Source organism: Syngnathus acus, chromosome 4 (assembly GCF_901709675.1).
Source record: "Syngnathus acus chromosome 4, fSynAcu1.2, whole genome shotgun sequence".
In the NCBI taxonomy this organism is placed as follows: Eukaryota; Metazoa; Chordata; class Actinopteri; order Syngnathiformes; family Syngnathidae; genus Syngnathus; species Syngnathus acus.
Window position 1 is genome coordinate 7,809,053 of NC_051090.1, and position 14,382 is coordinate 7,823,434.

Below are 14,382 nucleotides of genomic sequence, written 5' to 3' on the forward strand. Positions count from 1 at the left end.
AAAACATTTCACCTTGGTGTAGGCTCTTTGCTGAGTGCAGCTCCTCTTGTTGGTTGCTTTTGATTGGTTTCAAAAGATTACCTTGGAATATGTTGAAATTGGTGAAGCCTCTAAGAAAATATATTCATTTTATTGCTTTGTTGCCACTATACTACTGAGTACAAATTTATGACTGCAAACATCTTTTCTGTTTTGGTGAAAATTGTATTACCTAACGTGCTCCAGAAGTACAAGTATCCTGTTTCATGCTGTCAGAAAAAGGCTGCATCACATTTTTTATCAAAGTGCCATAGCATTCTTGTTCAAACAGTGAGATTTGGCTAAAAAGTAGAAAAAACACACATCAGTGGGTATGCACTATGTAAATCCATAGTTTGACATATTAGCTGGCGAAAATGTGTGTAGCAAGTTTGTTTTATGTGATTGATCATGTTTTGCTTTTGCTGACAAAGATGTTGCAGTAAACTTGCAATGGTTACTGTCCACACTCATAAATCTACATTTTCTACTTCTAAAACAACAGATGAATGTGAATTCAAGGTCTGCATTTCACCAACATCAAAAAGCTTGAGTTTCCCTCAAGGACTCAAGGAGATTACTCCAAGAGAGTAGAAGTGTTTGGAGAGATTAGATGTTGTTTCCTCATGGTCTACGTTTCAGAGAAATAAATTAATTATGATGTGAGTCACAGATAAGTTGTTTCTGAGACTGAGAATTATCTATGATAATTAAAAAAAAAGTTACATCAGTTTCATCATAGAATAGAATACATTGGTGGATATTCTATCAAGGGACTGAAATGTTGGTCAGAGGCGGGTTATGTCTGATCCCTTATTTAATAATATGCCACCAAAAGGTAGAAATGTTGATCCCAGGCTTCATTTGAGACTTTTTAACACCCAGAAAAGCCTTGCACTGTGCTAAGAATGAATGAATTGAAGGTATTTTTTTATTCCAGGAAGCACATAACGCATTACCACATCTGCTGTCAAGAAGTCAGTTGTGAATTTCTAACTGAAGAATAAATCCTTCAAATATGTGAATGCTTCTTTGTCTATATATGTCTTGAGATTGCCTGGCAACAACTGTGGGATGAAGCCTGATTCTTGCTGGGATAAAGTTAAAGTCCCCAATGATCGTCACACACACATCTGGGTGTGGTGAAATTTGTCCTCTGCATTTAACCCATCCCCGTGTGATTTTGATCCATCCCCTGGGGGAGAGGGGAGCAGTGAGCAGCAGCGGTGCCGTGCTCGGGAATCATTTGGTGATCTAACCCCCCAATTCCATCCCTTCAATAAGTGGTCCGCCAAGGCGAGTGTTATCTCAGGTGATTCGAACGAAACTTGTAGACAAGAAATTTAAAAGTGAGGGCTAGACCATTTCCTAGAATCCTGATTTTCCTGTGACTGCAATGCTACCGTATTTTCCGCACTATAAGGCGCACCGGATTATAAAGCGCACCGGATTATAAAGCGCACCTTCAATGAATGGCTCATTTTAAAACTTTGGCCATATATAAAGCGCACCGGATTATAAGGCGCACCTTCAATGAATGGCCCATTTTAAAACTTTGTCCATATATAAGATATATACATTTGGCCCGCGGGCCGGACTTTGGACACGCCTGCTGTAGTGGCTCAATATTGGTCCATACATAAGGCGCTCCTGATTATAAGGCGCACTGTCGGCTTTTGAGAAAATTGGAGGTTTTTAGGTGCGCCTTATAGTGCGGAAAATACAGTACATACTATTTCAAAATTTCAGACACCATCCCTGGATGTGGCAGCAGGAAGGAAATTGATGACAAACGGAAGAGACAGACAATCCAAATGATAACAAAAGAGCCCAGAACATGTTTTTCTCAATATGCAACCAAGTAGTCCAGGACCAGAATGTCCTCTGCCTTTCCTCTTTTGTCATACTGTGACTTAATACGTCTCTGATAGCAACAATGTCCATCTTAAGCAAACATATCAAATAGTTGTACAAATGAAGAGAGAAGTCGCTCACTCGGTGTGTGAATAATTGATGCAGAAGCTCACCTCCACTGGGTTAGGAGCAGGGGTAACGTCCCCTCCAGCTCAACTCGCTCAAGCATCAATCTACTCCATATTAATACGACCTCATGCAGGAGTCACTTTATTTTCTTCTCTCGTCTGACATGTACCTCTTGCTCGGTTTTGTTTCTGGAAAGCAGTGCGAGCATGTGGTGTAATGATTACTTGAAGGAAAAAATACATGGGGGGTGGTGGTTATAATATTAAGAAACAAGATGCAATTTTCTGCTTGGCGAGCTCCCATGCTTGTTTGCCATTGAAAAGTTGTCATGCTGTGCCACTCCAGACACAGATGTTAACTTTGTGTTAATCCAAAAATTGACATGTTTTGACTGTTAATTTGTAAAAAAAAAACATTTATTTCTCTTAGAAGAGAGTTCTTTACAAAGAACAAGTTAATAAGCATCCACTTGAGGTCAACTGTGTCCCAGGAATCAAAAACATTAACCATAGTTAGGGAGCAGATATTTATTAAGGACATTAAGAACAATTTCACATCTCCAAACCTTTGCAATCTTCTTGTGATGTTTTCCAGGCTTTCACCACAAACTTTTGGTTGTTTGTTTTTTCAGTCCCTGTAGTATGATTTGCAGTAAAACACATGATCTATGTGTCCACGTTTTAAGACTGACTTGGGCTGTCTGGTCCATGTACAGTATTTATTGCCCATGATGAACTTATGTGCTGATTCCGCTGTTTATTTTGTGTCACTATCTTAACCGCCTTCATGATGTTGATGAAGATTAATGAGGCTGTCCGAGAAGAAGCGCCGCCAGTCTGCAGCCATACGTAAGGAGTTTCTCGGATGAGCTTGTATGTTGGGATCATGAGCACATCTTTCTTTCTTGAATATTTAAAGTTATTGTTGGTCTCACAATCCAGAAATCTTTCAAGTTTTGGAGGATTGCCTGATAGTTGTCTTAAGGTCTTTCTTTACAACTCTCATCTCTATCATCAACTCGTTTCCCACCTCAAGACACTCATTTATCTTCTGTTGCTTAGAACACCAATGTTTTATTTACTCTCCAAGGCAGTCCAAATGAAATTTCACTCCAAAATTGGATTCCAAATTTTACTGGCTATAACCAATGTTTGTGCAAACGTTGGGATTGATTTTTCATCGAAATCACTTGGTTTTTCCAAGTATAGACAGCTCATGTTGTTTAACCTCAAGACTCCATAAATGGACTCTTTACAGGCAAAAGAAAAATCAAACTGAACATTATACTATTTGCAAAAGCAGTTCAATATGGTACCTTACTTGTCATGGGTCTCATTTGCTTTTGTTTTTGGTCATAATATTATGGCTGCGTTAGTGTTTATTTAAAAAAAAAAACTGTTTACAAGGACTGTTGTATATTGGAGAAAATACTTTTTCTTTTTTTTTTTTTAAGTGAGAACCCCGAACCACTGTTGTTCTGGGAAAAGCAGGGAAATTGACATAATTCTCACTCAATACAGGGTTAATTATGTTTTTGTTTTTTTCCCAGGAAACAGAGATTGTTTTGGAAAGCTTTCTCATCTGTAATTATTGTTCTTGCTACATCTATACTTGTCGTGCACATTAGAGGCAGCCTGGACAGACATACAAATAGGTACGTTTGTGCATTCTCAGGAGAAATTAGTTTAGCCGGCAAATTTTTCCATTAATGTCACTTCAATTTGCAATGAGCAGTTTTAAAGCTTTGGAGCCAAAGCCTGTGGTTTTGAACATGGTGCGAAGAGAAACCAAAAGAGTGACATTGACAGTAAACATGACATGGACATATGAGATAATGTACAGCATGTACTATATTTGTTATCTTGTGCATCATTGGAAATTTTTGTCAGTTTGAGCAAACATAGACCTGCACTGAAATTATGGCATGCTATTAAATGGTAATTTAAGTCTTAAGTGGCTTTGGTTCCAGATGGGCATGCAAGCAACGACAAAGCGGTTTTTTATGAACGCTTTGTGTACTCGCTGTAATTTTACATGGATAATAAAATCCACAGTGCATACAGCCTGAGGACAAATAGTACCGTTTGAACAAGAGGTAACGGGTTCAGTGGTCACGCATCATATTCACCAAGACGACCAGTAGACTGGGAATTTTTACAGCAGTCGCTATGGACACCATTGCCTAATATGGGTTAAAAGCTGAATGAGGAAAAATGTTAAGATTTTTTTTTTTTAGGTAACTCTTGTGGAGTTTCAACTCATGTCAGTCGTACATTGAGCATAAAAGGTCAGAATTACCACAGTGAAGATTTGGAATACCTTATAACATGACACCTGTTGCGCAATTCCCCCCTACAAATTAATAGTTCAATTGCCTCAATGATCAATCATTACAAGACGTAGCAGCCTCCCCAAACAGCCCCGTTTAGAGCAGCTTGTCAGCAAGTTGGCTCACCAGTTGACCTCCAAAGTTTCACAAATCTCTTATCCCAAGCAGTGGATGATGCAAGTGTCATCTTTGACCTCATGCGTGATGGAGAGCACATGAAGCTATTTTGTCCATCAGTTAGGCAACAGCTGGTGCTCACAACTATTGCTTGTTTATAGTCATGACTTTGGCTCCACATTTTTACAGTTTTAATCGGTGATAACTCATGTAGTGAATCATACTGTTTTAAACAAACACTCAAAAAAATTCCTCACAGTCACAACATGACTACTTACTTTTATCTGGTAGTCTAAATCAGGTTGCTTTTGGCTCACCATGTTGCCCTATTGCAAGTTCAATACACAAAAAACATTTCAGAGTATCCTTAAATTATTTTATTACATGAACAGTCCATGTCAACGTGAAACATGATCATATTCATGTTTATTTTCTCCTCGCCATCATCCATACACAGGCTACAAATTGTCAGAATTGTGTTTGATCATTTAAACATTTCACATTTGCCTCCTTAAATCATCAGAAACCTGAAGCTAGAACGACTTACAATCATTATTTTTTTTAAATCATTAATTGCTCATTCTTTGGCACATCTCATACAGTATGCAAAGTCATTCATTCAACTTAACAATGACGTATTTGGAAAGTGAAAGGAAGCAAAAATATGCTGAGAAAACCAATATACACCATCTGCCTAAATTCCTCGCTAAGTTATTCAGTCTCCTTGTGTTTGTCCCGGAAGATGTCTGATAGAAAGTGAGTCACACGCAGACTGTTACGTTACGGAAAACTGATTTAAATAGATTGTTGCTCCTTCAATGACTCTTACTGGCAATTATCCCTTTTAAGCATAAGGAAATAACAAGCCTCTTGATGCAGGATGTTTTCCAGTAGTAAGTGACAGAATACTTCTTCAAAGCAAGAATATGTAATTTCACATTAAAAATAATAGCTTGATGGCAATATGTTGTTGTCACCACCTGCTTCAATAGTTACGGGTAATTGTAATAAAAGTGGACCAGCCAGGACAACATCTGCATAGCTAATGTTTCTCTTCATAGTTGTGTGCAAAAATGTTTAGGCGCTTGACATTGTGAATTATTTATTTGATATTGATTTATTACTCCAAATATGTCCAATTTTGCAAAATGAGAAATTATTCATATAATAAGCAAATATTTTATTAAATGGCATAAAACCCATGTAACATTCATGACTGAGTCAACTGAAGAATATGTCATTCTTGCACACACATTTCAAAATGAATGTGCAGACAGTTGTTTTGGGGATGATTGTGATTCATTAAAAGCCATGCGGTCTTTAATCAGGTGCTTGACAGGAAAGATGGAGATTTGTTTTACTCGTAGCGGAGTCAGCATCATAGCACGTGTGTGGTTAGTGATACATTCAGGATGGAGGAAGAAAATATTTGCATCTTTTGAAGAACAAGTGACATTTTATGTTTGTGCGCTTAACTCCATGTTGGTATTCAACAGTTGCTGTTGTTCTCGAAGCGCAAGCCCTCCAGACACTTTTAATTCTTCAGTGGATTCTATAAAAGAAAAAAGAGAACAGAGATGAATGGAAGCCAGCAACCATTACTAAGACACATCCACAAAGCAACAGGCGGACATTTTAATAAGATGCTGGTAATCAGATGTTTTCCATACACAAAAAAAATTATGATCTGTGATAATGTTCCTTCCCGCCTTTGCTTGATGAGTGAAGGCGGGGGGTTGACCGTGTTTTGCGAATCAGATGCAGATTAACAGCCGGCCCACCACAGTGATAGCCAGTCAGTTATAAATTGAGAGCTCCAAGTCATAAAGCAACAGCCAAGTTTGAGACTCAAAATAAAAAACTAAGATGCTCGACTTTTTCAATCTGAGCCGCGGTATGATTCAATTTATCGCCTCGCTCATTACAGGTGCCGTCTTCTCGCACAACCACAGATATGTGCCAATCTGATTCCCATTTGCCACAAATGGGCTAGTGAGGACTCAGCAAATACTGAGTATTGATGAGAGCCGGGGTCTTACAAAGAAGTCTGCTGCATGAGAGCGTCAGCAGGGCAATTCCTGGAAATGTACTTTATTTCCTGGCAGTGTGGCAGCGAGTGGGAAATGGCAATAAAAGAGCCAAAATCAACTCACTTAAGGCCGTTTGAATATGTTAAATTCTACTTTAAAGTGTCAAATGAGGTCCAAGCAATTGTGTAATTGATGGGGCAATGAAATTCTCTCTTGCATGGATGTTTTGGTTTGAAGGTGGTTCAAGCACAGTGGAACCTCAAAATTGGAACGCCCCAAAAGGTCGTGCCTTATTGAAACTGACTAAAATGATCGGGGAATAATGTGAGACGATTACCATTACAGCTCATAATTAATCAATAATGAAGGTGACATCTTGAACTTGGCAAAAAAAACATTTTCATCTATATTGTTTCACATGGTAGGGTGATTAGTGTCCCGAAACCGATTGCGTTGTTGGACTTCTGAGGTTCCACTGTAATTCCAAACAAACAAAGTCATGCAAAATGCAATGGTGCGCAACACTGCAGCATGTTAAAAAGGAGGGTGGAGAAAAAAAAAATCAAAGCCATCACAGAACCTGAGAGGAGGATTCTGGGAAGACGCTTGTCGAGGGGCCATCTGCTGGCCTTGCAAAGACTTTGATGTCTTTCTGTGGTAAAAATACAACACGGAGGCTAAAATACAGAGTAGTACAAATGGACTAAAAATCTACAAATGGAAGGAGAAAGAGAAATGTGTTTTCTGAAGGATTCTCTGAGTACAAACTGAATCAGAATCTTCAGAAAATAGACTAGTGTAAAGAAAATGCATTTAGTTTCTGTGGTAGCAAATGGTTGCATGGATAGACCACAGCTTCCAACAAAGTAAGCAACACAATCACGTTTTTCCTCTAGCCTTCATTTATTTTCAATTTGACAAATGTGGTGATGAATTGAGTCTGCCAAGTCAGTAAATGCAAAATGCTAATTCGGAGGTAATATCCACGTCTAGCTTTGTGCTTAATCTTCACTTTTGTAGTGCAGTTTTTAATCTAACGTTTGACTTTTTTTCATTTTGGTATTCAAAAGTACAAGTGTACACATTGTTTTAAGCGTAAGAAAAAAAAAACTCAAGAATGCGTTTTCACTGATTGATAATTACTGTGTTTAGTGAAGCTGTTTCCCATCAAATCTATAATTTGAGATGCAGTTTCTGGTTGAATGTGTATAAAAACCTATATCTCATGTATATTCTTAGTCCTTTTTATTCCCGTTAAAGCAACTCCATTCCTGTCAAACCTCCTCGTCCTTTCTTTGCTCTGTTGTAAAATAAAGGTCTCTTGACATACGCACATTTCTTTTTATGGGCCCAACAAATTCTGCCTACTAACAGATAATTATGCAAATGCACCCTAACCGGAATAAAAAAAGTCTGAGCAATTCTCTTGTGCCACACTATATTACTGTCAGAATAAAAATTGGCAGTAAAACATCAGACAATGAGTCAGTATTGTCTTGGTATGGAGCCAAACACACTAAAAAGTGTGCGCAATGGTTTTCTATACTATGAAGTGACATTTACAAATTCATTGAATTCACAAGTTACACCCAATGTGAACCTTTATGAGGGCAAAGTACTTTCTCCCCTGGCAAAAACAAAAATAAAACAATTAACTAATTGGTGGGCAAAAATCTGAGGGATTCTAAAATCCCTCGGATTTTATAAAAATACTTAGCAGCTACCTGCAGTTGCCCTTTCGAAACTTACATTAGGAAAAGCAGCAGCAAGTGCCTGATTCAGATCTTCAATGATGTCCGCCTTGTCCTCCAGTCCCACAGAGAGCCGGATCAAAGTATGACTAATGCCCAAGATGATCCTTTCTTTCTCGGGCACTGAAGCATGAGTCATAATTGCCCTGTGTTGGAATAAGATATTTTGGGGTGAACCATTTGCTTCATCAACACAAGCCGTCTGTGTGGCGAACACAACAAAAACTTACAACCCCAGGGTTCATGCAACTAAGGGTCACAAACACTATTCAGGACCGATAAATGTGGTAAAATACAATCAAGTGTGTAGCCTTATTTTACACAAAGTATTTAAAAGGATTACTTGGTAATTATTAGGAATAAACATCAGGTATAGGAAAAGGAGGAAAATAGCAAAATAATCACTTAAGTGTAGGTGCTCATGCTTTAATATAAAAAATAGATATATCAAGGATAGCGGAAGCACCCTAAAAATCTATGGTTTGATCTCTGCTGCCCTCTTGAGGCGTTTTGCCTGACTCTGCTGTTTCCCCTTTACAGCGAAGCATATGATCTAGCCAGCCGAGCTTTGAACAAATATAAAACAGAAATAGGACTTACGGATGCTCTGCTAAACTTTCATAACCACCAAGACTCTCGGCCACGGCAAACACCTGAATACAAAAGAAGACAATCGGTGACATCACAGAAGAATATGGCAATTGTGTTTAACGCCGACATGACAATTACGATAATTTCGATTTTTTTTGTGGCTCATTACCTTAAGACTCTTGAGAAAGCTGATGGCATTTTGGAGTTTTCCTTTAATGTAGAAGGAGATCATCCCCGGACATCCCGTGCATTGTTTTTTCACCACATCATACTGTGGGTGAGAAGGCAGACCTGTGACAAGAAAGGAGGTAACTGTCAATAAAGTAGACAAAAGTGTCAGCTGCATGATTCTCGCACTCGACCTGGGTAGATGACACGCTCCACTCTTGAATCACCCTCGAGAAACTTGGCTGCGGCCATGGCGTTCTTGAAGTGGCATTCCATGCGCAGATGCAATGTCTTCAGCCCGCGGTTGACCAGGTAGCAGTCAAAAGGGGATGGCACGCCCCCTAGAGCTAAAATGAAAACATAACACTTTCACAAACCAGTTTCTAAAAAGCCACTTTCATTCGATTGTATTTGTGCTGATATTTAAACACATTTGATGCTTGACAGATGTTTTCAGTTGTCTTCTCACAGTCACCATCAAACCATTCCAGTACATCAAATACAATCGTGAATCACTAACCGATTTTGATTTTACCAACACTACCTTGACATGGTAACTTTTGGACATTGACTTTTGTCAAGGGAAACAACAGGACGGCTCAAAGGTTTTTTCCCCCTCAAATGTTTCACTGGGTCACATAATTGGACATTGACTTTTGTCGAGGGAAACAACAGGACAGCTTTTCAAAAGTTTTTTTTCCCCCCATAAATGTTTCACTAGGTCACATAATGCTGGGTTAACCATAATTGCAGGTCTTAAAATTCACAAATCGTCTCCTCTTCATTTGACACAGACTGTTCTTTTGGTGCCTCACTCAACCATACGGCAGTCGCGAGTGTGAATTAGGTTCTTGAGCACTTGGCCACACTAGCCCTAACGTACAATGTGTTCTTTTTACTCACCATTCTGTAGAAACTTCAGTCGCTCATACAGATCCTCTCGTGTGACTGACACCAGGCCCATAACCACGTCACTGTGACCTGACGATTATACAAAACACAGAACGTGGATCAACCCAAAGGACATTTAGGTGAGTCAGCAAATATTTGATAGTAATATATGCAGATAGGGTGAGTGACATTAATGCTGGGGCCAAATGAAAAAACAACTAAATAAATAAAACTGATATTCGAGTCGAGAGACCCAGAATGATAAGTGGCCCTTTTATGAGTAAAATGGAGAGTTTAACCTTCCCTACCATTCATATATTTGGTGGCTGAGTACATGCAAATATCCGCCCCTAAAGCCAAAGGGCGCTGAGGGAAGAAACAAAGTAAATATGAATACGACTTGAAATTTAAATTGAGTGAACTGCATGGCAAGTGTCACACCTGGAAGTAGGCAGACATGAAGGTGTTGTCTACCACAACCACAATGTCTTTGTTGTGATTGTGGACCAACTCGGAACAAACCCTGATGTCGACAACTTTCATGGTGGGGTTGGTTGGCGTCTCAATCCACACCATCTGCAAAAACAGCCACAACAACACGATAAGGGCTATTTGGCAAAACAATGTGCTTATTTACAATGCTAAGCAAATGACACAAGCAATGGAAAACAAAGTTACGTAACTGCCCTTCTTGCGAGAAAAAGTAAACAGCTATATAAACATCTCAAACTTGTTAAGTCTTTTGGAAGGTGACCAAAATGGAAAAAAATATTCTGCACTTACTTTTGTGTTGGGCTTCAGAGCTGCTTCGAGTAGTTCTGGTTTGGTACAATCCACTAAGGTGATCTGCAGCCCAAATTCAGCAGCCACTCTTTGGAAGTAGCGGTTGGTACCTTGTAGATTCACAAAATATAAAATGTCACCACTTTGCAAACTCTAATCTTCTCTTGACTGACCTCCATAAACATCATCCATGCAGATGATTCCATCTCCCGCCTTCAGCATGTGAGTGATGGTCACTGTGGCAGCAAGCCCTGAAGCCACGGCAAAGCCTGCAGCAATATAATAATAAAAATGTAAATTAAGTCTTAATCACCTCTAATAAAGTGGCCCCTCTAAGTGAAATGCTACTACATTCATCTAAACCCAGACGAAAATCGACTTTGAACCGCCAAAGCACATTGCAACTTGTGATTTTAATTTAGCTGGTTTCCATAAAACTAGTCTGTTATAATGAAAAGCATACTTCAATGAATTGTGGTCATCCTTGGATGTTGCACTTAAGTCTACATTGTACACATTGTTGCACTTACTGTGCTTTGCCCCATCCAGTGCTGCCACGGCTTTCTCAAGACAATCTCTTGTAGGATTTCCACTGCGGCTGTATTCGTAGCCCTGTGTGAGAAAAAAAAAAAGGTCCAACAAAGCTGGAAGTTGAATTTTTTTGTCAGCGGATAAAGCAGATCAATGCATTCCTGTACTAATTTTTTCAAAAGTAGGCACAGCAATGCATTCTCCCCAGGTTTTGCTGCAACTTGGATAGACAAAGTTGGACCCCAGTTAAAAATTAAAAACAGTCACGACATTCTTCACATGTTGGAGCCATTGTGTGAAGGACATTTTGTTTTTTGTTTTTACAATAAGTAATGTATGCAAGGTATTTTTATTGCTTCTATCCAGATGTAATAATTACAAAGGAAGTTATGAAACTCTGCTTAACCCCCCCTTCCAAAATAAACACTAACTTTAAGCAAAATTTAGTTTGAGTAGTCACTAATACTTCGAGAAATTGAATCATACACTATTGTGTAATATATCAAGGAAATTGCATTATACATAGTTGTGTAATCAACAGCTTCATACTCCAGGCTGTTAGGATCCTGAACTCTCTCCCCCCTTCTGCGTAGCGTCCTGTACTTTTGCGCTATATTCTGACTGTCTGCTGTATGCACACTTGCTCCATTTTTGCTCCTCTTATTTATTGTGTTATTTGTTTATTATTTATTCATCACTCTTATTTATTCATTGTTTGTGCCTTCTTGTTTTTATTTTTTTGTGTTGTTAACTTGTATGTACATTGTGTACTATGTCTTGTCACCGTGGGATAGTGGGAACGTAATTTCGATTTCTTTGTGTGTCTTGGCATGTGAAGAAATTGACATTAAAGCAGACTTTGACTTTGATTTAAAAAAAAAAAAAAAAAAAAACTGGAATGAGTGTCACAGCCACTTCCACAATGGGAAAAAAAAATTCTTTAATCACTGAAGGTAAAACAATTGAGTCTCATAACGCCACACTTTACGATATTTTGTATCCATTTATTTCAATTTTTTGGATTCTTGATTTTCAGTGTGTTTTATTTAAGTGATAGAAATGCATTTCATAATGATACACGTTGCATGGCTGCAATTGAACATGTTTATGATTATAAATGTATGCAAAAAATGCAAAAAAATACAAAAAAAAGAGAAGATTCAAATGTTACCCCGTAAAAATAATTTTGCATTTTTTCAATATTTATGGCCTTGAAGTGTTTTTTTTTAAATGGATACGCACTGTAATTACTGCTTTTTTTTAGAGTGGCATAGACTACAGCGGGGTCCCAACAAAGATAGGAAGGAGTATTTATATTTTGTTGTATTTATGTTAGTTTCATTGAATCAAATGATATGGAACACTTTTTCTTGCATTGTTTTTTTAATGATACGGCTCAAGGACAGTTTAAGGTTCTGGGAAACCCAGTTTGAAAAACACGGGATTACAGCGTGTTCCCATTTCACTGCAAATTGGGGTTATCGTAAACTGAGGACACCTGTACATATTACAAACATGGATTCACGTCGTCAGGGTTACTGTTTGCTTTGAGGCAACAGGTAAACATTCCTGTGAACAGCACCATGTGTGTAGAATAATTTGTGAAGATAAACCAGTTTAGTCTAAATACACTAAACAGTCCAAAGACTTCAGCCGTTAACCCAAAAGCCATATAATAGGCATTCTGACAATATCTATAGGATGTGTGCCCCATGTTAAACAGGGGCACGCTTGTGGGGTCAAGCATACCAGAGTGGACAAAACAATGTCAAAGGTCGTAAAGCCAGCAGAAGTGGATTTGAGAATTTGGCACTTTAAATGTTTTTTGTGTTTGTGTCTCCTGCTGTGTTTCATCACTTCATCAAAGAGATGCGGACATATTGTCTACTGCTGTGTTTCATCACTTCATCAAAGAGATGCGGACATATTGGAGTTATCCGTGATGCCAGGCAGTACTTGAAGGGAAAACATATATATGTTTTACTTTTGGCCCATGTTTAAAGTACGCATTCAAGAAAGACAAATTTCTTTGCACATCACCTTATTCATAACTGGCGGAGCTATGATAATTATTGTTTTATTAAACAACCACGTGAGATGAACCCAAGAAGCTAAGAATATGATGCAACCTCATTAACCCTCACCTCACCATAAAACTTTGCTAATTAGAAAAGAGGAATCTAGTATTAGAACCTTCACTATTATAATCTGATCAATTACCGTGTACTTACAAAATGCTTTCCTGGTTCGCTCTGTTTAAACGTGGTTGAGAGCGATATCGGCGGCACCACGGCCCTGGAGTTCCATAGCTCCGGCTCCTGACCCACGTGGATGGCATCGGTGGCGAACGACTTGAAGGGCTTGTTGAACCTAGCAAACAAGTCGCCCCGATCGCCCTCAATGCGGTTCTCCATAGCTATGCGGTGCGCGTCACACGGGTAGAAGCCCTGAACTGGAAATGACAGCCCGACTGTGAGGGTGCACGAAGGGGATGAGCCCTTGGATGTACGCCGGTTCTGCCTGGTCTGTTTCAGCCAATCAGCGTTCGGCATCTTAGAATGCGCAGCGTCGATTGGTGGACGATCAGAACGTCCAAACCACATGAACTCCACATGTTGCAGCGCGAGAGCCTGGTGATGTAATAGTTGAATCTTTTCTTTTTTGCATACGTTTATAATTTTAACCATGTTAAATTACAGCCAGGCAACGTGTATCATTTTGAAATGCATTTATATCGCTTAAATAAAACCCACTCAAAATCAAGAATCCAGAAATACATTTATCCAAAAGCATTATCGTAAAGCGGGGCGTTATGAGACGTAATGAACGTTGAACGTCCTTTGCGTGCCAACGAAAGCTAATGCTGTTTCCATCGATGTGCAGACGGGGGAGAAAGCGTGTCGTCCGTTTAACCAAATGGGAATATGAAGATAATATTAATTTCTCATTGTATCCCACTTGTAAATAACTGTTTGACTTTCTGTGATTAAACAAATGCCCCCCCATAGTGGATTACGCAACTGTGTATGACGCAATTTCTCGCAGTAATAGTTTTACTACACAAACTTTATTTCGCTCAAAATCAGATGGGATAAGATCCATCTTACCCACAAAAACGGACTAATGTAATATACTTGTCATACTTGTGGATGAATTTACTATATAAATCCGTGCACACAACCCACTCAAT

At 38.8% G+C, this 14,382-nt stretch overlaps 1 protein-coding gene across 2 annotated transcripts; it reads right to left on the minus strand.

The window, feature by feature from the left end:
• Positions 1-4,809: 4,809 nt before the first annotated feature.
• On the minus strand, positions 4,810-13,759 carry LOC119121992 (cystathionine gamma-lyase-like). 2 transcript variants are annotated; one of them, XM_037250136.1, is made up of 13 exons: positions 13,424-13,759; positions 11,192-11,273; positions 10,835-10,930; positions 10,662-10,771; positions 10,320-10,454; positions 10,187-10,244; positions 9,891-9,968; positions 9,182-9,334; positions 8,989-9,110; positions 8,829-8,881; positions 8,227-8,374; positions 7,058-7,129; positions 4,810-5,999 (listed from the first exon to the last, which is right to left on the minus strand). In XM_037250136.1, the coding sequence occupies exons 1-13, from the start codon at positions 13,742-13,744 to the stop codon at positions 5,982-5,984; spliced, it is 1,446 nt and encodes a 481-aa protein (XP_037106031.1). In that variant the 5' UTR covers positions 13,745-13,759; the 3' UTR covers positions 4,810-5,981. The 2 variants fall into 2 exon arrangements, with proteins under 2 accessions (XP_037106031.1, XP_037106032.1); XM_037250137.1 differs by lacking the exon at positions 7,058-7,129.
• Between the last annotated feature and the right edge of the window lie 623 nt (positions 13,760-14,382).